The sequence below is a fragment of the Phaenicophaeus curvirostris genome, chromosome 9, assembly GCF_032191515.1.
Source record: "Phaenicophaeus curvirostris isolate KB17595 chromosome 9, BPBGC_Pcur_1.0, whole genome shotgun sequence".
Lineage (NCBI taxonomy): Eukaryota > Metazoa > Chordata > Aves > Cuculiformes > Cuculidae > Phaenicophaeus > Phaenicophaeus curvirostris.
Window position 1 is genome coordinate 14,811,424 of NC_091400.1, and position 24,550 is coordinate 14,835,973.

A 24,550-nucleotide genomic window follows, 5' to 3' on the forward strand; every position below is an offset into this window, starting at 1 on the left:
GAGGCTCGCAGCGCTCGGGCACCAGGGAAGGCAGCGAGGAGGGCAGGTGAGAGCCTGACGTCACGGGGGGGCGGGCAACCCGCTCCTCCAGGCCGCCGGTCACGTGACGGCGCGGGGGCGGGGACGCGCGCGCGCGCCCGCCAGCATTTCAAAGGCATTCCCGTGGTGCCCTGCGTGCCGCCGCTGATTGGCCGGGGTGTGGCGCGGCGCGGTTCGAAGGCGGCGGGTGTCTCGCGTCCTGCGGCTCCTTCCGCCTCTCTTTCTCTCTCTCGGTTGCCCTCGGGTTCCGCCATGGCTTCCTTTAGCTCCCAGAGCGGCGGGAGCGCCAAGGAGGAGAAGGGCAAGAACATCCAGGTGGTGGTGCGCTGCAGGTAGGCGAGGGAGCGGCCGGGGATCGCGGCGGGTCTGCTCAGGAGGGGCCTTTAAAGGTCGCCCAGTTCCGCCCCCGCTGCCCGCGGGCTGCTCGGAGCCTCGTCCGGCCTTGGACACCCCTAGAGGCGGGGCAGCCGCGGCGGGGAAAGAAACGCAGACCTCGCGGGTTACTTCAAGTGTGTTCTTTTTAATCAGCACGGCATACAGGAGTCAAATTAAGAAAGCGCTACTACTGTTTCTCTGGCTTCTCTCGTTCAGATATTTTTACAGTTTCTCGGTTTTCCGACCTTCAGACTAACAGGATGGTTTCGTCCGTTCTACGCTGTCCTGGCTGTTCTCAGCCGTATCTCCAATCGCTTATTCCCAGGCGGTTTTTCCTAGCCTGGTCTTCTCACGCGTTCAAGATGTGTCAGCCTCTGTGTTTAGTTCGGAACACCTGGTGTGTTTTTAATAATGTTTATTCTAATGTGCTTGGTACCAGCTTCATGCATTGCTCCCACGGACAGCTGCGACTTCCCTGGGCTGGGGCCCCGCCACCCACACAGGAAAAAAAATTCTTTCTAATATCTGATCTAAAACTTCCTTCTTTCACCTTCTAACCGTTACATCTCTTCCCCACTTCCTCACTTTGTGCGCCCGATATGAAGCTGCGTAGGAATGTGCAGAAGAGCTGGATGAGGGTCAGTATGGCTGATAGTCAAGACACGCAAAATCAAAACTGAGATTTTCTTTCCTGTGACCTCCTGTGGGAAGCTACTCCGATGGAACAGGGGATAAAGTTTTTGCTGCACCAGCTGACGTGTATTCTTCATATAAATTCAGTGACGCAGGCTCTCTGAATTCAGACCAAAAAACTACAGGAGTCAACCTCTTAAGGAATAATGACAAGCTTCTTTGGTTGATACAGTGAATTTGGTTTTTGGTAGGATGTGACAAATTTCATGTACCAAATAATTAAGCTCTCTTTGTAATTTTGAGGTGACTTTAAAGACTTGCTCACTGATACTGGATCATAAATGTTCTTAAAGTGATGTTTGTTAAAAGTGCAATACCATTAGTAGTAGTGTTCAAAACACCTTTGGAAGGTTTTTTTGTGAACCAGAACTCCCAACGTTAGACTGCATATTATTATTAATGCCTTTTGCAATCACTATATCGTCATGCTTTGAAGTTCCACTTTTACATATGCTCAATGAAAACAGAAATTAAAAATTATTTTATTTTTGGAATGCAATTTTTTTTTTAATAGGCATTCAGTGTATTTCAGCTAGTACGTATTCCTTTCACCTTCTGCATCAGTTGGGTTCTACTTATCATACAGATAGATACAATTAGGCAGGTAGATACAATTGTGTTAATTTGCATCCAAATTTGCTTCAAAACCTGTTGTGTCTGAGCTTGTCAAAAATCTTTTCAAGCAACACATTCACTCTGCTTTGGTAAAACGTATATTTGGAAACCTGGCATGCACGTTAACAATACCAATGTTTTATGTGGTTCATACATAGGAGGGTGAACCTAAGATCAAGCGCCACCACAGCATGCCAGCTTGCTGCTTGTCTAGTGGGGATGACCTGCACATATGCTCAAGTCTCACTGAATTGTTCCTCTACTCAAAGTTGTGGATTATCGTACCATAAGGCTTCGGTGTTTAATTGGCTCACCGTTATATCAGAGCAGAATATATTAATTTTTCAGCCTCCTCTTATTTTAAAAGTCATAAACTCGAAAACGTAACTTGCCCTTGTGAACAAGATTTTGATGGTCATCTGTCATCACCAATCACTCTTGCACAAAAGTATCTAGTGGTCTAGTTAGAATCTAACACTTCAGCCTCAGTGCTGTGATCAGGCAGAAATGTTCATTGCAAGAGTCAGGAAGCTCAAGATGCCATGTGCTTGTGGTATATAGATATATTTTCTTAACATAATTTAATGAGACAACATCTGAAGTCAAAATATTTTGAAGATTTCTAAGGCTGCAAGAAGTTCTATTGTTAAGTTGACTGTTCAGGGCAGCTATGAAGGTAGCATAGGCATTCAGTGCAGTAGTGCTACTAAATGAGTAATAAAATAGCATTTTATGCTTTTAGGTTTCAGCCTGTGGTCATTTGGTGCCTTTTGGGAGGAACTGTTGCAAATGTCCTTTCAAGGAAAATTGTGTGCAACAAGTTTATTAACTTGGTGATGTGAACAAAGCTTCACCATCAAGCTTCTAAACTTTTATTACACCTCTATTAAACTTTACTTAAAATCAGAGTAAAAAGCTATGTGTACTCATGCCAAACTTGATGTTTTGTATGCCTTATTAAATTCTATTCGCAATTCACTAATTCTGTTCAAATGCACCAGCATTGTAAAGGTTTTTGTAGTGCTGCATACTGTTGTGTTAGGAGGGTCTATTGGTATTTCTGGTACTTGAGAGTTGTGTCATTGCTGTGAGATGTAGGCTTCATTGCTTGTGTAAATGAGAAAAAAAAAAAAAAGGAAATGTTGAAACTTTGTTTGATTCACTATTGCCTTAACTTTCAAGTTTAAGCTTTTCCTTTATTTTGAAGGCTCTTATTTATACAACTATTTGGTATTTTTAATATTCCACCGCCCTGCAAGTGAACAATGTTTTCTAATGCAAGTTAGCTGTATACACATCTAAATGACCTTAAAAGCGTTTATTAACTTGTTAAAAAATATATATGAAAACAGTGAAAGCTGCAGATACTTGAGTTGTCTCACAGTGGGTGGAAGGAGAAACAAGGTCTGGAAACTTGTGGCAGTTTTTCCTTAACCAGTTTTTAAGCCAATTAAGTTAAAAGCTTTGCTCCTTTTACTCAAGTACACCATTCTGGATCTTTAAACTGAGTGATATTAGTTTTGTCAGTTTATATTCCTGTTAATAATGATATCAATCAGATGTTCTTAACTCATGTCTTTTTAGGCCTTTTAATGCCTCAGAACGTAAAACAAACTCCCATTCTGTTGTGGACTGTGATAAAGCGAGAAAAGAAGTTAGCGTCCGTGTTGGAGGAGTGACAGATAAAACATCAAGAAAGACTTACACATTTGATATGGTAAACTGCTTGTCAAGTTGGGGACTTTTAGAAACAAGCTACTATATTTTTTTTTTTAGTATGGTCTGATTACTGTATCATGTGATACCGTACATTACGGATAAATGGCATGTGTTGTCTTTACCTCGACAGGTTTTTGGAGCTCAGGCAAAGCAGATTGATGTATACCGGAGTGTTGTATGTCCTATTTTGGATGAAGTTATTATGGGCTACAACTGTACAGTGTTTGCGTAAGTAAGCCAATAATTATTATTGGGAAGTTTTATTTTAATTTTAGTTTATTTGTTTACATTTTTTTTTTCCTATTCTCACAGTTATGGCCAAACTGGTACTGGTAAGACCTTCACAATGGAAGGGGAACGGTCACCCAATAAAGAATATACTTGGGAAGAGGTATCTTCACTTCTGAGATTTCTCTTGTCTGTTCAAAGTTAGAAATTGCAGAAAACCCCTCTAAAGTTAATGCCTTTTAAATCCTAGAGCTGACTTTCCTTTAAATATTAGTATATTAAGAAATGGTCTCATTCATTTGTATGAAAATCAAAACTTTACAACTTCAATGCATGTATACAAGTCCTGGTGATCCTTATATGGAAGATAATCTTTGCCCAAGGTATTCTTGTTTATATGAAATCAGATTATTTAGCTGAAATTCCACTCCCCGTCCCCTAATCTCTTTCAGTACATTTTTGTGTTAAATACTTCACTTTAATTTATAGGATCCACTAGCAGGTATAATACCCCGTACACTGCATCAAATATTTGAAAAACTCGCAGAAAATGGTACTGAATTTTCAGTGAAGGTCTCTCTTTTGGAAATCTATAATGAGGAGCTTTTTGACCTCTTGAATCCTGCAGCTGATGTTGGAGAAAGACTGCAGATGTTTGATGACCCTCGAAACAAGGTTAGCACTGTCTTCTAAAAATTTGTTATCTTAAGGCTCTCTCAGAATTGCCGAGATGTGTTTCATAAGACTGCATTATTTTCTAACAGAGGGGTGTAATTATTAAAGGCTTGGAAGAAGTAACTGTACACAACAAATATGAAGTCTACCAAATCCTGGAAAGGGGTGCAGCAAAAAGAACAACTGCAGCTACCTACCTGAACGCATATTCCAGGTAGAGTTCTTCCCCACTTCAGAAACAAGCCAGTTTTCTTGATGTCTCCGACTTTAGACCACACAAATAAGAACAAACCCGGAGTGGTTCTCTTGCTTTTCCTTGAAATAAGATAAAATTTACCAGGACTGAATGAGGCAAATGTCATCCAGTTGCTTCATCACTGGTTTTAAGTACTGTATTTATATGTATACACACAAATATTCTTTGTAGAATAACTTTGTGTATTGAAAATATTTAAGTCCCAATTAATGGGCTGAATTTATTCCTCAAGAAGAGCATGGATACCTAAGCTCCAGCAGTGTCATGTAGCAAGCAGATGATTTGACTTTAATGGGATATCTGTCTGAAACTAAATTCTTTTATAGCCGTTCCCACTCTGTGTTTTCGATTACCATCCATATGAAAGAGACAACGATAGATGGAGAAGAACTTGTTAAAATTGGAAAGCTAAACTTGGTAAGTATTTGAACTAAATATCATTGATTATATTATTGAAGTAATTAACTAGAATAATCTGACCTCATTCTCTTGGGAATCTAAGGTGTTCTTGTTTGGGTTTTTTTTTTCCTGATAAGGGAGGGGGAAAAAAAAAATCATTGTTTATCATAAAGTGATATGAACTATATTTGCCACTCTGGAAATGTTAGTCACGTTTGTTACCCCAATGTCTCCTGAGCAACTCATAATTTAGTTCATGTATGTTGTGTTCTGTAACACTACAAGGTAAGTGTTCTTCAGGAGGATTTAAGACAGAAGCTTGTCCTTGCTTTTCACTTTCAGGTCGATCTTGCAGGAAGTGAAAACATTGGTCGATCTGGGGCGGTTGACAGAAGAGCTCGTGAAGCTGGCAATATCAACCAGTCTCTCCTAACGCTAGGAAGAGTTATTACTGCTCTAGTTGAAAGAGCCCCACATATTCCATACAGGGAATCTAAACTCACAAGAATTCTGCAAGACTCTCTTGGAGGACGAACAAAAACATCCATAATTGCCACAGTTTCTCCTGCATCTATAAATCTTGAGGTAAGTTTAGGTCTGAAAATCTACTCTTGAAATAGATATTATATTTTGCTAACAGTAGAAACATCAGTTAACTCCTCAGCTTGACCTAGTGTTACATCTATTTATCACAGGAGACACTGAGTACACTGGAATATGCCCACAGAGCAAAGAACATAATGAACAAGCCTGAAGTTAATCAGAAGTTAACAAAAAAAGCTCTTATTAAGGTAAGCTGGACATATCTTCGCAAATTAATTTGTGCATTAGGTTTGTCCTGTTAGCACAGTTTTTGCTATGCAAGAATTATGAAGTTATTGAAAAGCTACAGCTAATAGCAGTGCTTCTCTGAGGTGACTTAATCACTGAACTGATGCATTTGAACTTGGCTGTTCTACTTGTTCGTTTATTAGTCACTTAGTAACAGTTTCAGTATCTAACAAGACTAAAGCTGAATAAGAGAGGGCTATTGCTGCTAGCTATGACTCACGTATGGATTACCTGTTTACAAGTTAGTGGAGAGCCACTAAATGACACTGGATATTTTTTCTGGACTTGCTGTATTAGCAGCTCCATTCCCTAGAAAGTGCCTTAAAGTGAACTATATCAGTAGGTATGAATGATAAGCCGATATAAAGTAGCTGACTTACTAAAGAAGAGGCAGTTCTCACTATAAGCTGTTATATGAGGTCCAACACAAAAAATGACTGTGCCTTTAACTCTTTATTTAACAAATTAAGAAAATTAACTATGATCACCTTCAAAATATTTCCCTTCTGAGTTGACATACAGCTGCATACGATGCTGCCAATGTTCAAAGCAATTCCACAGATCACTTTCTGAAAGGCTGTTGAGGATCGATCCCAGTCATTTTTGCTTTCACACTTTCTACTAACAAAAAATGCGTTCCTTTTGAGCACTGATATGATCTTAGAGAAGAGGGAGCCGGGTCTGGTGAATAAGGCGGGTGCTCAAGCATAGTAATGTTGTTTTTAGCTAAAAACCGCTTCACAGACAGTGTTGAGGGCTGGTGCACACCAGCATTTTCTAAACAAGGGTAAGAAAATGTCAGTGTTTGAACACGCATCCTCTTCTACTGAGTGAAGTGATCTAGTTGAGCCCTGTGTCACTGTGACAGGTTTTTATATATATATATATATATATATATATATGTATGTTCTATAACAATGTTTGTCTCTTCCCACTCTTGGTTCTTGAGCTATAGGGTTACTGTGTTTTTTTTGTTGGACCCTATATGCAACTAAGTATGATTCAAATGGGAAGCTTCAATGCGCTACATATATCCGATGGTATGGATTTAAATGATGCTATAGTGAACTAATTTGGAACAGAAGTGCTTTTCTCCTGTGCTTCTACAAAACTTCCATGAGGCTCTTTGTGAAGTATCTGTTAAGCTAAATCTTGAAAGCAAAGTAGAAATTTTTGGGCATACATGTGATTGTTTCTTTATGCAGGAATATACTGAAGAGATTGAGCGTCTGAAGCGAGACCTTGCCGCTACACGAGAAAAAAATGGGGTCTATATTTCCCTTGAAAATTATGAGTAAGTCTTAAAATGTCTATAAAATGACTAATGATAAATCTCAGATACTTGTGCCTATCCTTATACTGAAATGCTTTCAAATCTGTTTTCACAACAAAAAATTGAAGATAGTCAGCAGATTTTAACTGACCAATCAGTTTGTTCTTTAGAAAGGAATTATTGCACAGATAGAAGCCTAAAGAAGAGATTTGCACTGTGAATTTTATTTATATGTGGAATTTGTGATAACCATAGCCAGCAGGCAGATTTACAGCATGTAGCCTTTCTTTCAGAGTGAGGCTCTATAGGACAGCAAACTTGATGCAGTTTGCTTCATTTTAAGAGGGCTGGTTTCCACAGAAATTTTATAATGGAAAATTAAATCTTTTCTGTGTTAAGTGAAAATGACATGCTTTTCATACAGAAGTTAGCAATGTTTTTTCTTTTAATTTGCTAAATATGTAGTATAAAAAACAGTGGACAGTCTTGAAATCAGCTCTTGCTCAACTAATTTTTTTTTTGTTTCAATCCTTGCTTAAGAGCTCTTAATGGAAAGCTGACAGTTCAGGAAGAACAGATTGCTAAATATATTGACAAAATTGCTGTTATGGAGGAAGAAGTGAAAAGAGTAAGTAACGCTTTTCATTTATGACTTATCTACTCCAAAACCGAAAGAAACCTTTGGAGAAGGAGGAAAAAAGTTTGAACAAAGAACATTCTGAAGAGGTTTTGTTCTTAAAGTCCCCTAATTAGTCAAGAGTGGAAACCTTCTAATCTTTGAAGTTAGGATGTTGGAACATCATATGTGAGGCTGCAGGATGTCATATTTATTTCTTTTAAGCTATTTTCATGTCAGCCACTTTTGCTTTGTTGGGTTTTCAGTGTGACTGTCTTCCTTGTTCTTTCTGCTTACATTTGTTTAGTGGGTTTTTTCTTGTGCTGTGGCAATTGTTAGGTCTTGTGGTTCAAATAAGGAAGCAAGGGATTATTACAGTGAAAATCATGTTGGTTTGTGATACTTCTATTGAATACGGAGACTATATGAATCTACAGTCTAGATTTAAGACCTCTGAGCCTTACAGCTGCTACATTGGTAGATGACAACTTGCCTTCTAGTATTGTAGCATAATTTGAGAAGAGGGACTGCTGAACTTATAAAAAACAATGTTGACCTATTGATGTTTGTCTTCGACCTTAGATCACGGAACTGTTCAATGTTAGTAAAAATCAACTTGAACAGTGTAAAACAGATCTGCAGATCAAGGAGAAAGAATTGGAAGAAACACAGAAAGATCTGGAAGAAACCAAGGTTCATTTGGCTGAAGAAGAATATGTGGTTTCAGTTTTGGAAAACACAGAACAAAAACTTCATGGCACAGCTGGCAAGGTTGACACAGTTCTTGCCTCTAATGTTGGGTTTCAATCTTTTGGAGTTTCATGTGCTGTTCCAAGAAATTGTTGCATGATGTGAATGTGACAAAACCTGAATTTAAGATGGAAAACTAGGATTAGTTCTCTCTATTAATAGTGTTATGATGAAAAGCTACTTAAGACTGCTGGATTTTCTGTATGGTAATATTGATGGTTGACTGCTAAACATACTGCTTGGTCTGGAGCTACCTTTCCTTTGGGACAGTATGTCATGAGAGTTCAGCACTTTGTGGTAGCTGTTTAGATTAATTGTTTTGCAGAATCAATAGGGCTTTTTGCTCATTTGTTGGGCCAGCCGTAAGTTATAAACAAATGGGGTAGAAATTTTAAAAAAGCTTTGCAAAGGTGTGTGCAAAGATGTCATTTATACTTGCTGAATGAATAATAGAAACTATTGCCCTGGCACCTCTGTTTTAGACATGGCTTTGAAGTGGTTGTAGATTGGTTGTAATTATCAGAACAGGCTTGATAGGGGGGACAGCATGTCCTTCTGTTTAAACTGCAAAGTGATAAAACTTGTATCTTTTAGTCAATATGATAATTTTTTTACTCTGATACTTGTATGGTTGTTAGGGGATGCCTATTTTTTTGCCTGTGGGTCATGGGGTGTCTGTGTGAGAGAAAGGGATACAGAAGTTATTTATGCTGGCTATGAAACAAAGAATCCACCTTATGTTCAAATTGTAAATTATTTTTCACAGAACTAGTGCTGAAAAGCTCTTGCTTGAGTACTGTTAAAGAATATATTTATTGTCAAATCTTTCAGAAAAAGTTGAAGTGGTTAGGAATTTTTTTCAGTTACTATTCTGTGATAAATCATCTTAATTCCTTAAATACCGAGCATGCCCTTTATTAATGCTTTAATTTCAAAGTCTGAACAAGTGATCTGTAGTAGGTAACTTTCCTGTGTTTGAATACTGTAAATGCCATAACACCAGGATTAAGAACAGTTGTAATTTGATGATGTCTTTCAAGGGACATAACTTCTCCTTTAACTCAGAAGTACAGTTGCTTTTGTATATATAATATATGCTTGTTTTCTTGTTTAAAGACTGACTAAAATAACTTTTAAAATTGTAGTTACTTAGTACAGTTGAAGAAACTACAAAAGATGTGTTTGGTCTCCATGCAAAACTGGACCGTAAGAAGGCTGTTGATCAACATAATACTACTGCCCAAAATATATTTGCAGAACAAATGAATGTTTTGTTCAACAAAATACAAGATTTAGTTACGGAAAACAGTTTGAAGCAACAACAGATGTTGACATCTTACACAAATTTTGTAGGTAAGTGTAATACCCGTATCAGTATGTCATCCTGAATTTTTGTAACAGTTGTACTGAAGCCCGTATCCATTTTAGTAAGCGGAAGAGGCTTTATTTTAAAGAATTATTACAATTGCACCAGTAATAATGTATCTGGGATGATCAGCAGCCTTCCTGTGCTCTAAGAAGGTAATGTGAGATGAACAATAAAGAGTTCCTGTCTTACACAGGTTTGTAATGCTTTTTGATTTCTTTTGTAGGTGACCTCCTGTCTTCCAGTTCTTCAGCAGCTAATATTCTCGCATCGGTTGTATCAGCATCTTTTGCCTCTGTTAAAGAATTGGTGTCTACTGAAGTTTCTCACATGTCTGAAAAAATAATACAACATGAGAATCTGTCAATTGATTGTAAAGCTGAGCTACTGAGATTAATTGTTAGTAAATTTACATACTCTTATGTTACTTACATAAATATATGAAATAGTTCTTGATCAAAAGGAGTCCTGTAAATATTGTATAATTTTTTTCACGATGCTCTCTACTGTCTTTTCGCAGTTGGCCGTGATTATGTCCCTCCCTGCTTCCCCTCCCATTTCACTACCACAAGATGTAGTGCACTGTATAGCAAATACTGTAATAGCAGAGTGCATAGGTAGCTTCTTACAAATTTAGATGAAGGAACAATGACATCCTATTTGCTCTTTCTGGTTTTACTGCTGTTTCTAGGAGGAACATACAGCTGGATTAGGAAGAGCATTAGATGACTTGACACCAATGGTACAATTTGTTCTGGGGCTCAAGTGTCAATTTCAGAGTAACTTGAAAAATTATTCAGCTGTGGCTGACAAGGTAATGCACATAAGTTGTCTCTTTATCCTGTCCTCTTCTATTTTATTTAATTTACAGCTAACCCTTTGGTGTGTTTTCTGTGGTGTGCCAAAGTGTTTCCACTTCTGGTCTGTCCTTTTCTTCTTTATTCTGCCCCATGAGTTCCACATTTTAGCTGGTTCTTTTAGATGTCTTTTCCAGTTCGGAGTGTGGTGTATTTGCTTGTTACCTGTATTGGCACAACTGCTCACCTAAATGCCACAGAACACTGGTAAAATAGGGGTGCCTAAAACTATACGTAGCAAACATTTTATAATATCCTTAATGTACACTCTCCTTTATTTTAAGAATCTAAAATAACCAACGTAAACCATTCTTATTACTCCAATGTCTCCTGCTGTCATACCAAACTTTTTCTGTAGCCACTTTTATTCCTGGGGAATATGATGCTCTATGTTGTTAAGAGTAATTGTAAGTGCAGACAACACTGCATCTATAAAAAGTCCTTTGCTTCAGTTTTTAGTTCTAGTCTGTCATGATGTTTATGTAGAATTGAAGCCTCGTTCTTTCATTCCTTTTTCTCTGTTGTGTAAGTACAAATCTTTGTTCCTGCTGATCTGTTGTTCTCACTGAAACTTTTCCTCATCTGTCTATTATGCCTCATGTCAAATCACCTCCCCTTGTCTAGGGGCTTTTTACTGGTTTTCAGACTTAGAGAGCAAACAGCCTATGGTTTACCAGCCCTTGCTTCTTCCTCTTGTCTTAACCAAGTGCCTTGTCTTTGTCTTCCTGTTTTGTTCACCTCACATGCCAAATCTTTGTGATTGGAACAAAGACTAGAACTTGGTGTGGGCTATAACTTCAGATTTCTCTGTTTTGCAACTTTTATGCATGATACTTTATTAGTGCCTTTGACAATTTCCTTGGGGTATAGTCTATTTCTATATAAATTATGCTGGAAAAGTATCCAGTTCTTATCTAAAGACAAATATCTAACTTTAAACAAAACTTTTTTCAAAGATGGAAGATCATAAAAAGGAAATGGATACCTTCTTTGGAGATATTTCTCTCACTCTGAAAAAATTACAGGAAGAAACAACCAGTGCTTTTGCTCAGCTTCAAAGCGATTGTGAGAATTTAAAAGAAGAAGTAGAAATGACGAGGTTGGCACATACAAAGGTATGTTCAGAGTAAGAAGAAATCCCAATGCTGAGTGCAATTGCTTGCTTTGATTTAAAGTCTTTGTAGCAGTGAACAGTTGTACTTGCTTCAGAAGAAGTGTTAGGACAGTAACTTGATGACACTCATTTTTTTTCAGCTTTTGGGCTCCTGTAAGAAGCTATGTAGGAAGGTAACCAAAACCTTACCCTTGCTCTGAGCATGTACAGTATGTTTATCTGTATGTGTATCTCCAAAAGCATAGTGTCTTGTCTTCTCAGCACAAATTTGTACCTTAAAATTTAGAACGTTACTGCATATTTAATAAAGTCATTCAAGTACTCTTTAAAAGTGCAGAATAACAGTGAAATGTATTTTCTTAATAGAGCACAGTTGAATTAATGTCCTCACTGCAAAGCCAGCTTGACCTGTTTGCGCAGGAGACTCAGAAGAGCTTTACGAATGTACTCACAAAAAATGCGAGTTTGAAGACTGCCATCACTGCTGTGCAAGAAAATGTTCACCTGTGAGTAGCAGATTACTTTTGATGTATACTGATGCAAGATAAAATGAAGTATCAAGAGGACTGAAAAATTAGATGCTCTTCATATTTATATACTTATAGGTATTGTTCAGAAGGCTTTGTTAGATCTGAGTTCTGCCTCAATGTAGATCGTAATTCACCTTTCCCCAGAGTAAAAGGTAGATCTACAAGCCTTTTCCTCAAACTTTTTACTTGAGCATATTGCAGAAAAGAGACCAGCATTTTGGGAGCGACATGCTGATGAACAGCCCTCAGCATGACTGCACTTCAGAACTTTGTGCCATAAAAACTTATCTTGAAGTATAATAGTGTATCTAGTGCAGTATGTTTCATTAAATTATAGACTGAATAACTAAGGTCTTGCCAAAGATGTTTTTTAGTTTGTGGACGGGTTTTTAGGAGATTTAACAAATCTACTGCTCAGAGTGCTGCAACTTGTAAATTTACTAGGTAGAGAAACTTCATTATAATTAACTGGCTTGACAGAACTGCAGTACTTCCATGGTTCTGGTGTCAAGTATTTCTAAATGTAGAATGTGTTAAAATCCACCTTTCAAAATCTCTGCTACAAATATGTTGTTGCAGGAAAACTACAGACTTAGTCAGCAGTACAACTTCCAATCATAGCAAATTTACTGCGTCTCTGGATAATTTCTCTCAAGAGCTCAGGATCTTAAATGCTGCAAACAAGATGATGGTGGAAGAATCCACTGACCACTGTCGAAAACTTCTCAGCAATCTCCGAATTGTCTCTCAGGATACTGATAAATGGGGTGAATTTACAACTGCTCGGATAGTAGACTTTACCAGTCACCAACTACTGTCCCTCAGTGATGACAAAGAGAGACTCTGGGCCTTCCAAAAGGTACCTATAGTCATTTGTAGTCTAATACAACATTGAGACCAACTTTTACAGTAGAATTTGGGTGGGAGGGAGGGACGGATAGACGTTCTCACTTACAGTCAGAACAAAATTGTGTGTTTTTTGATCACAGCAGACTCATGTTGCTCAGTTTAAACAGATGCAATCGGAGAAAATCAAAAGCTTAAATGAAGAGTGAGTTCAAAGTGCAAATAACTTCAAAAAAGGTGTCTTGGTTAATCCCATGTGGCTAACTTCCATTTGCAATTTGGGCTTTTTCACATCTTTTTGGTAGTACATATCTCTAAAGCTTTATCTACCAGTAATGTCCCTGGAAGATTTGCACAATAATTTCCATTGCAAACTTCACTTCCTATTCTTCTTGGTTTATTGTTCTAATAGGTGATGCAATAGACAAATCCAATGTTTTGCTAATTTTCAGGAAGAAAAACTGTTCAAACTGTTTGTGATGTCAAGATATCCCTGTATCTGTTAAATCTACTGAAAACTTCAGGAGTTTCCTTCCAATGGGAATGGCTAAGAATAGGTGGTTTCCTCCTTTTCCCCTAAAAATGCATAAAGATTCTAGTGCTTGTAGGAATTTTCACTTTTCTCTTGAATATCCTAATTCTGTACAGGCTTGTGCATAGAAGCACTAGGAGTCTGATCTGAACCGTCTGGCATCATCTTTGTTCTTATGAGTAGCTCTCTAAAATGATCATACTTTCTACAAAACTGACTCTCTTCTGAAGATAGTTCTTGAAATGAGAGTGTGAAACTGGCACTGAAACCTCTTAATTTGAGGTCTCTCAGTTGTTTCGTTTCAGGTCATCTCACTAATCATGCACCACATCTCAGAAAAGAGGCCATAACCTTACCTTTCCTGTTGGTGTTTTTGATTGTGTGCATGTTTTGCTTTTGTTTTCAGAAAAATGAAGAGAACTGTGATAAAGCAATAGCTGAGGTTGTTGACTCTATTGATAGACAAAAGGCTGCTGAGGAGGAGGCAATAAATGGCCTGCTTGATCAGATAAAAGTTGATCTGGAGATACTTCTGGAGCAGAAGCTGGCACTTAATGATCAAGCACAGCATGGACTGACTCAGGTTAATGGTTTCCTGCAAGAGGCTCTTAAAGTGGATATTCCAACAGGTATTTAAAGTAGATTGGGGACAGAATGGTCTGGCAGAAAGCAATTTGAGTTGCAGGCTTTGTAAGTGAAGGTTAATGAGGACATAATACAACTAGCAACTTTACACCTTTTTTTTTAAGGTATATACAAAGAATGATGAGTGAACAAAGTGTGATTTCTTTGTTGAGTTAATGTAAAATTTTAGGATTTGTATTTAAAGTAAATGCTGAAAGTGTTTAATAGTGCCTTTCATGAGTGCAATCCTCATTAAAGGGACAACTCCGCAGAGAAAAGACTACTTCTACCCAGTCACACTTGTGAGAACGGAGCCCCGGGAACTACTACTGGAACAATTAAGGCAAAACAAACAAAAGCTTGATGTGATGCTAAACGATGTGTCAAAGGAGGTGGAGCATAATGCAGATCAGGTATGTGTATAAATGGCAAATGAGGTTTTTCAATGAAGATTTCACATCTTTAGGAATTCTTTCATGCCATTGAGGAGAGTTAACTAGAACCTCCAGAGCTGTTGCTGCCTTTTTTTTTTTTTTTATGGGGTAGTTTGTGTCATGTGTGCTGAGCTTTTCAAGATATTGTTTGTGTCAAAACTAAGAAAAGGCATTAATTTCCAAAAATGGAAATGTGATGTGTTTTATAGAGCTAATCATGCTTTGTACATTCACTTAGGAAATCCAGACATTTAATACAAAACCTTCTGTTTAGGACTTGTTGGAAAAGGAGGAAGGTTTGCAAGAATTTGGTGAAAGCCTTGCTACTGACAGATCGTTAAAGGATACAGACATATGCTGCCATGCAAGTGGTGGTGTTCCTTTTTTCCAGGTAACTTCCAGAGATATTATAAACGACTCTGTATTTAAGAGTGAAGAAAACCTATTTTTCCATAATAGGGTGGTAGTCCGAAGTCATCTACTATCATTTAGTGTAGTCTTACAGTTCCTTTAAATGCTGTAGAACACGCTTTCTTAAATGTGAGCTAGAGTAACAGTGGATTCTGATAACAGTTAACAGCAGAAAAAAATAACAAATTTCTGACATGCTGGGCAGACAGAAAACACCTCAGCAAATAATCCTGCATGAAAAACTTGTCAAAACTTACTAGACACGTGTGTATTATGAAAAAAAGAAAGCATGTATGTAACAGTGGTATATTAGTATTATTAGTATATTGGTATTTTTGATCCTTCACTTGTTTGGTTTTTTTGGGTTGGTTTTTTTTTTTTAATTTTTTTACTTCCCTACTTTTTTGACCCTTTTGCTCCAGCAGTGTACCAGTGTGACCCCCTGGTATTTTAGGCTCAGGTTTGGTTTGAGGGGTGGTGTGTTTTTACTTGTCGTGGATCCCTTAAAAGTAGCTGCTGAACTGCCAGATATATACAATAAATCTATTTAGTAAATGCAATATTAGGAACTACCAACTTTTTTCTCAGAACACTGTGTTCTCCATTGTACATCAGAAAGTAGTCTTTAATTTTTTTGTATTCTCTTAACATTGAACATTTTCTTTAAATCCCAGCACAAAAGGAGTCACAAAAAGGATAAAGAGAACAAATCTGCAGCTACTGTGGGGAAGAACGAAACAGAAGATATGACAGAACCATTTCTTCCTAAATTTAAGCCTCCTTTAAGATCACTGAACTAAGATATTTCCACTGCAGGTCCTGGTTTTGTAAAACCTCCGTCTAATTGTCTGCTGAGCCATAACTTTCTCTGGTTATTCTCAGTCTCTGTTTATAGTGCTAAGCTGATGCAAAGTTGGATTAAAGATTGGCATGCCAGATTTCCTGCATTTGTCCCATTTTTATATGCTGTAGCTTGCAATGTATTAATAGACTCAAATAAAAAAACCCAACCCCTCTACAGATTATGGTGCTGTATGTTAAATAGACTTGCAGTGACAAATAAGACTGTTTTGTGTTTCTCAGAGTGGAAAGGGATGTAGGGAAAATGCTACTGTTTTTTTTTATTATTATTGACTGTAAATACGCATTCTGGTTTTGTACCTGCTTTTTAGTTTGATTCTGTTTCTATGAAGTGGATAGCTGTCTTATGTCTGGGATACTTCAAATAAATTCTTCAACTAAATCATTGATACATGGAAAACAAAGCTTACATGACTTTCATCTTCTATTACCAGGTTAAGTCTTGTGCTATCAGAAAAAAGTGATTCACTCTGGTTTCATAATAGACAAAACTTTGTTTTGGTGCTTCATAGAATCACTGGCTTGGAAAAGACCTCTTAGATCATTGAGTCTGACCATTCCTATCTGCCACTAAACCATGTCCTTGAGTACCTCATCTACCTGTCTCTTAAAGACGTCCAGGGCTGGGGACTCAACCATCTCCCTGGGCAGCCTGTTCCTGTGTCGGATGACCCTTTCTGTGAAAAATTTTTTTCCTGATCTCCGTTCTTCATTAAATGAACCCCACTAATCTTTTCTTAACATGCAGCTGTGATTTGTGGGCTTGGATATGCTGTTTTCAGTCACAGCTTATGTATTGTAAACTGGCAGCATTTTTATATCTATATAGATACTTAATATTAAAACATGCAAATCTGGTTATAAATGTAGCTACTATGTTGTGTAATGGTGAATTTCCAGTAACTGACAGTAGCATTTGACCAGCTGCTCTTTTCATGCTGCTTACCTAAGAATTTGAAGAGAACTTCAAGCTATGGTCCCCTAAAAAAGTAGGTGAATAGGGTTACGATAGGAGGGGGAGAGACAGTGGAAGGCAGCCTTAATTTACATGGAGGCACTATTCTTAGCTAGTTGTCAAAATGTGATTTAAAAGAGTGTTCATTTTTCTATATCTAGCTTGCAGGCTTAAGCTGATCTTTCTTCAGAGAGGTGGTCCACGTCTCAATTTGTGTTTGAGAAAGTATGGCAACTAGATTTACTTTTGGCACTGTTCAGACAGCACACTACAGTCCTGATAAGGATAGAAAGATGTAATTTGAAGTATGCCCTTGCATTGATTCTATGAACTGTAGTGATTTTTAGGGGGGTGTTAGTACCTAGCCTATATACTAAACAGTTCTATGGCAAGGGCCTTGAAACACTGCAAGCTGCAGGACTGTCTCCTTCAGACAGACTTAATGGACTTAACTCTCCAGGGCCTAGGATCCATTTTCTTGTACCACATGCCTGACTAGATACAAGCATGACCTTCCAAGACTGTTCAAGAAATCACTTACTGAAATTCTACCAGAAGAGTTAATCCTACTGCTGTATTGAAATGGCCTGTGCCCCATATGAGAGACTTGTGTAAGCCTTTCGCCTGCTTTGTTTTCCCTATGGAATTCACAGGATCAGTGTGAACAAACTGGAACAGCTAGTACCCAAAGAGGCTTGCATTCATCGATTGCACCAGAATCTGTGCTTCCTGACTTTTTTATCCTCTTTGAAACTGTCTCCTCTGCCTTAGTGATTTGGTTTCAACCTGATACAGGCATAGACTGCTTTGCTGACAACTGGGAGCCTTAACATCTGTATGAGTTTAATGGATGGCTTGCGTGCTTTTTTTCCTTTTTCCTGAAGGACCCCTCAGAGTCATGTTTTTTTGTGTTTGCAAGGCTGGCAGGGCAGGTCATTGTTTCATGGGTCCTGGTATTTAGAGGTCACACTGGAAAGCTGAATAGTACGGAAAACGTGGATGCAGAACGTGCCTCAGTTCTCTGTGTCTCGTCTCCCACTAGATGGCTCTAACGCTGAACTGTCAGTTCAAGGCTCAAGTCTTGGTCACTAACCAGGACTTAGAAATAAATATTTTGCCAAGCTCTTTTGTCAAACATCCATTAAAAGAACAGGTTTCAAAAATTAATATAAAATTTATGCTTCCCTGATGTTAACTATATTTGAGCTTGGATAAGGGATTGTTTCATGAAGTGCTGTATTTGAGAAAAAGATAATGCATCTGACATCTTGAGCTTAGCTGGAAGGCCATAGACACTTGGTAGCTATATCTTTGTCCTGATCTGTGCTCTGGGTTCCCCACCAGCTGGGCATTGCCCAAAGCAGAAGCAATGCCTGTTTGCTTTGGTGTATTGTACAATGTATTATAGATGGATAAAAGGAGAAGGAAAATGAAGCAAGAGTTTTTTCTTGTATGTAGTCACTGGATTTGCAGCTCTAATCCAGAGGGAAGAAATGGCACAGTGTTGTCGTAAGGCATCCTTTATGAGAAGAGGAGGAAGCCTTTTCCACAGAATAAATAGCAAGGTTGTACCCTGACTGAGTCAGTCCAGCTGAGCTGGATGACCCTTGTGGCTGGGGCTGTAGTACATGGCCACATTCTGGTCAATTTGATGAATTTTCAGATTCTGGATTGGTGACCAAATTGGACAGCTCTTGATTTAATGAAAAACTCATATACAATGAATGTGATATGGAGAAATGAAACGAGGAAAAGTACGAGCTTAAATGCATATAAAGAGGGAATGTAGAGAACCTGATAAAAGGGCCACAGGAAACACAGGCAATCAGAGCCACCAGCTTGCTTTTCAAGTGAAAAATGAGCAGTTTAGGAGGAAATGGAGGAAAGGAAACTTCCTGCTTCTTCCTGTAAACTGGGGAGCTGAAGCACTTGCTGCATCAGAGTTGTTGGGGGATGCAGTGTTTATTTGAAGAGAGGAAAGAAGTCTAAGCTGACTGACTGCTGTTGATGGGTGGTTTTATTCTGGGTATCAGAAGCAATTGTGTGGGGCTAGAGGGGAGTGAGGAGAAGGTGTATAGTTGCTAGACACTGCCTTTCTTTTTCCTGCTAGGTGTCAGTCGCTGTTGCAATCACCTGTTAAATAGGTAGAGGAAATGAGGAAGCCTGTAACTCTTTGGGGGGATAAAAGAAAAAGTAAATCTAGAAGGAATTAGAAAAATGAAACTAAAATTTAACATCCCTTTTTTATCAGGAAGAGATTGAAGGGAAAAAAGAAAGAGTTATGATGTTCCAGTGCATTAAAAGTAGGAAAAAAAAAGAAACACATTTTAAAATAAATAGCTGATAAATATACACTTTTTAAACAAGTGTTTATAACCATTTGACTGTTCTTTTTTTCTTTCCCTGGTAGAAACTACTTTTTATGGTAGAGGGTAATGCTCTATAAACTGCACACCCACCCACACAGTTACTTTATAAAGTTAAATAACAATAAATCATGCTAGGCTTTGCATTAGTGGGCTTTATGTGACATGGTATTATAGGTGAGGTGTAGACCACCTAGTGAAGCAGGCTGTTCTTGTAGGTTGAACACAAACTCAATCCACAGCAGCACTGTTATCCTCCCTCTTGAAAATGTTAGAAGTATGAACACAGTGCCACAAAGTGAATGTTTAAATCTTTAGGGAACCAAAGATGATTTTGGAAGTACTCTGAACATAGGGATTTATTCTTTCACTTCACCAGACTGGCTGAGCTACTAAAAGAAGAGCATGTTATTGTGCACAAGTGCTCTTCAGACAGATAAAAAGGAGAAAATGCTTGGTCCAGCAGCCTCTTGTCAGGATAGAGGATAGAAACAAGCTGCCATTTTTATGAGGTCTAAAAATTGTTCCATGTCTCCAGATTTCTAAAACCTTATGAGAAGAGTCATCTTTCAGGTAATGGAAACTCAGGTATTTTTTTTTTAAATAAGGGACATGAATTGGGTTGTTTACTTCTTCAAAATATTAAACCTATATAAATGTTTCCTTCGCTTCCTTGGTTGTACTTTAAATGCTTTTATGACTCTTGGTCTGTTCATGACCTAAACATTGTACTTCAAAGAATGAGGCACAATGACTAGAACTTAGAACTTGACTAGTGTGTTTTCTTTATTAAAAATTTACCAAAATGTAAGAATGAAAAGAACAGAAATATGACATTAAAAGTACGTTAGTTCCAAATCTTTCTAGATATAATCATATGCAATTGTTGATAATATAAGTATAGTTTTGACTATACTTTTATTCTGATGACGTCCAGAGCACTAAAGCTACTATGTGAAGATTTTTTCATGTGATAAGAGACTATGTTTTCTTTAGCAGAAGTTAATTTTTAAAAAAATATATTTAGGGTTTTTTTTGCCAGATTCACACAAATTTTGTGAAGTGCAGGATTAGCAGGAAAGAAAATGGGGTCCTCTAGCATTTGTGACAAATATTAAACAAAACAGACTAAATACATGATTAGATACTTATCTTCTCCTACTCCCCAGCCACTTGAGTGACAACAATGATTTCTCTCTCAGAAGACCGGTTTCCCAACTCCACAAATCCAGTTTTACACGAGGCTAACCCACTGCAGTCACTCAATTTATACTAAAGTAATAAGGTGAAGGAACAGATTCTCTGTTTTCTGAAGTATGCACTGAGTTGATAAAGACGCTAAAAAACAAAACTGAAGGCCCTGTTTGGTCTGTATGACCAAAAGATTTCATGGGGTTTTGAAAGGTGCATCTAGGCAAGCCTGGAGTTTGTTTTCGCCCCTAATATTGTGTGATCTTTCTCTGGTACTTAAAGCATACCCACTTCCCTACTTGCTAAAATGACTTTGTGGGCTTTCAGGGTAGGTATGATGCTATTGCTCAGTTAAAAGACCAGGCCCAATGTCAGATGAAGCTGGCTCTGCTTGTAGTGGCCCCTGTCTCATGCCTGTCTCCTTGGGCATCATGTGGGGCACAGGAAGAGGAACCTTTCGAAACTCCAAAGGATGGCACAGATAGCCCTTGTCTTTGAAACATAACTTTGCGGAATCTGAGCACCACCACTCCTGCTTTGGGAGCAGAAACTTGTAAATATGTTTCTGAGGGAGTAAATTCCAACTTTTTCTGGACACAAGAGCTTAAGTAACACTTGTCATACGTGAAGACTGCTTTAGTAAATTGGTTTTTCACATTTCAATTAACTTCCCCTATGCTGAAAACAAAACATAAGTGATATTATCATTATGTTTAGAAACTAAAGGAAACAAAGTAGTGAATCACTTATCATTTGCTTTAGCCACCATCTTCTATGACTTAATTAAAATATGGCATTAATTTCAAAATCATTCAGCTAGAGACAGATATTCAAATGGTTATAACATAATGATAGGCATCAAAATTTTGCTCATTCACTCTACCGGTTAGTTTATTTTAGGAAATTCAGTCCAGCAAGATGAACCTTGAATATACAGATTAATGCAAGGAAGGAAATTTTATGATGTCTGTTAGTTAATACAGAAGCCAATCTTATTAATCATGGATTTACAGAGGGCTGTTTTATTAGATGTTAACCATAGCTTATGTTGACAATTGATTTTCATTGTAGGACAACTAGATTTATTATTTGTAATAAGATAAAGATAATTAAATTGACTTTATAAAGGTTACTATCGTAAATGTTAGTACCTGTGAATAGCAAACATAAAACTGTTTTAGCAGCGAAAATTCAGTTGTGATAGGTGCTTTCTTTCCATTATATTTAATACTCCCTGAACATTTTTAGCCTGCGTTGATTTTTCAGACTTTTTACCTCCTGCTGCGAAGAATTGTTTGTGTTGAAGCCTCACTTTCAATTTATTTTCTTTCCAATAAAACAGGATCAAAATATTTTTAAAGTTACAGAAGTAAAACAAAACAGAAAAAAAGTACTAAGTACAAATGTGTTATGCAGTGGAGTTTTATCCTGTTATTTCTCAGATGTGTTATTAAATTTTTCAGAACGGCACGTTGAAAAAGATGTTGGAACTGTGGTAAAATCCAGCTTTTAGTAAGCTTTAAGTATTAAAAGAGTCATTATTAAGGAAATTATTTGGACCTTGCAAAAAGGAGGCTACTTGGAACTTATTTAATATTTTTAAATTGTATTGGTTTTTGTCATGTACCTCTCCATCCCTGAATACCATCCATCCATCTGGGTACAATCTTTTGAAAATGTGGAGCAATACAGCAAATGTTAGAGAACTTGGGAAAGCACCAAAAGAAATATATTCAAACCTACTGACAGTACATTCCTTTAACAACATGGGAACTATCCAATACAAGAGTAATTCTATTGGAATGCTCATGGCATAATTTTACTCTAATATTCACTTTTGGATTCTAGTTCTAATTCACAACATCACAGGTTTGTAACACATTGTGGCTGTTTTGGTGTTTTAGACCAGTGCTGGAAGGAAAGAGGGGGTGCTGGAAGGAAAGAGGGGGTACTTGAAGAGGGCCATTTTAAACTGTGGTATAAGACTGAGTATTTGACAATTCCCGGGGTTTTTAATGAAATACAGTTGGCTGCAGGATCTTTGTGTAGTTATAGCTAATTGTGATTAGTTCTTCCATGTTTTTGCAGCTTCTGGAAAGAAGGGTTAGCTAGATGGCAGAGTGCAGAGGAAGTGAGCAGCACCTCACAAGGACGGTTTTCTAGAAATGTCAGGCTGCTGGTTGCTGGGCTACAATGCAGATGCCAACACAGTGTCTGTTGTGCTCAGTTTGGAACACAGCAAAGCAGCTTGGTGCCCAAAGCAAAGTTCTGTGTAACTTAAGTTAATGCCCAGTTGTCCTATGGAATTGTTCCTGGTGCAGCTTCCTCTAGCAGAAGAACTATAAAATGCTTTGTGCCCTCTATATTTTTGATGTGTTGTTCTTGTGCAGACACTCCTGATGATCTACCCTTCACTACTTGCCGCAAGGGTAAATATGGATCTTGCTCTACTAGGATCCAAATTTTACAGAGAAATTCCTCATCTCTGTAGCGCTCCTGCTGTGTGAACAGCCACAGAAATCCAGTTAGAAGTGAGTAGGCACTCTGGGTAAAAATAAGAAGGGTGATGACACATGGGTGCTGACAGTTAACGCTGCCATGTCTTGAGGGCTGACTACCCCTGCTGCCTACCTGGCTGGCCAACAAAAGATGCTGTTGAAGCACAGCCCGTGTATCTCTTCTCACACTACCACAGTCTGGACCTTGTCTTCATGGAGCTGCAATTATCTCCACTTGCATTTAGTGTGCTGGGGGGTCCAATCCCAAATTCAGCTGGAGCTCAGTGTGGCAGAAGGTGGGGTTTCAGCCCTCATCACCTCTTCAGCAGCTGTGGCTGGTTTTGATAGAGCTCAGAAGCTCAGGTGAAGCTTAGTTGGAGACTTTCATCTTGTGCTCAAGCCACCTACTGGCCCCAAGTTTTCCTCCTAAAGTAAAGCATGTCCTGGATTCACCCTACTTACGTTTGTTTAGGTACCTAAGTGAGAACCCTGCCATGCTCTGCTCTTCCCAATGTCAGGGGAGAAAGGCTGGAACCTCAGAAGGTGCTGGGTGCCCTACTTGTTTCTCTCCTACAGCTACATGAGAACCTAAGGAGGTAACGATTTAACTTGGATGCTACAAGTACATAGATGAATCTGGGACAAGCATCCCTCACTTTGAATTTTCCTGTTGTGTTTTTTTAATGCTAAAGACTCTTATAGAAATGTAAAATGCAGATGCCTTGGCTGGATTTTGACTCTTCACAGCTATCTCATGCTGTACTGTTAACCACCTATAGGTTATTTTAAATAGCACTTTCTGCTCTGCTGTGTGTGTATTGGTACTGAAGGTGCTGAAACCCTTGCAAGAATCTGATATTGTCTGGGTTTAATACATTACTTAATCTGCTCAGGACTAAGCTAAGGCAGACTCATTCTTCAGGCAGTCTCCATTTTGATGTAATATTTACTTTAAATGAAAGGCCGTGATCCTGTTCAAAGACATGATTTCCCCCTCTCTCCCCTGCTGTCATTAGAGTTAGATAACAGGAAGAGACAGTAAGATAACTGCCACTTATTTGGATTTCACTGAAGCTTTCAGGCAGAAATGGGGACGCCAGCCAGAGCCAAATCAATTCATTTGAATGATTTGCTGATTATCTGTGTTAGTTATTCCCTGATTATCTTGCCTGGTGTCCAGGCCTAGCTCTTTGCCTTTGGGATTAGGTTGCCTATTTATTTTAACCTATTATTTCTACGGAGTATTCTGCATCATAAGTAGTGCTCCTCAGTCTGTAGAGACAAAAATAATTGGCACTGGAAATGCTGAGAACTAGTATCTTAATATCTGATTGACAGAATAAGGCTTGATAATATTGCGGGGGGGAGGAATAGTAACTTGTTAGTGAAATAGGGCTAATAAACTGGCCTTTGATCGCTCCTTTCAAGACTATGGCTTGAATGTTTGGATCACTGCTTTTCGTGTCATAATTAATATTTAAATTAAGGACATTCCA

General features: G+C 38.2%; 1 protein-coding gene across 1 annotated transcript; it reads left to right on the top strand.

Moving 5' to 3' along the window:
- Positions 1-261: 261 nt before the first annotated feature.
- On the top strand, positions 262-16,416 carry KIF11 (kinesin family member 11). Its single transcript, XM_069864047.1, has 22 exons — positions 262-371; positions 3,307-3,439; positions 3,572-3,669; positions 3,754-3,832; positions 4,159-4,344; positions 4,434-4,558; positions 4,927-5,017; positions 5,342-5,584; positions 5,695-5,790; positions 7,036-7,124; positions 7,644-7,731; positions 8,302-8,490; positions 9,615-9,822; positions 10,062-10,234; positions 10,527-10,649; positions 11,649-11,807; positions 12,173-12,312; positions 12,916-13,195; positions 14,121-14,343; positions 14,597-14,751; positions 15,047-15,163; positions 15,858-16,416. The coding sequence occupies exons 1-22, from the start codon at positions 292-294 to the stop codon at positions 15,981-15,983; spliced, it is 3,201 nt and encodes a 1,066-aa protein (XP_069720148.1). The 5' UTR covers positions 262-291; the 3' UTR covers positions 15,984-16,416.
- The last annotated feature ends 8,134 nt before the right edge of the window (positions 16,417-24,550 follow it).

Bases quoted from the DNA above. Each gene is read 5' to 3' on its own strand.
- KIF11 (XM_069864047.1), top strand. From the start codon at position 292: ATGGCTTCCTTTAGCTCCCAGAGCGGCGGGAGCGCCAAGGAGGAGAAG. The intron at 372-3,306 runs GTAGGCGAGGGA...ATGTCTTTTTAG, and splicing joins CAGGTGGTGGTGCGCTGCAG to GCCTTTTAATGCCTCAGAAC. The intron at 4,559-4,926 runs GTAGAGTTCTTC...ATTCTTTTATAG, and splicing joins TACCTGAACGCATATTCCAG to CCGTTCCCACTCTGTGTTTT.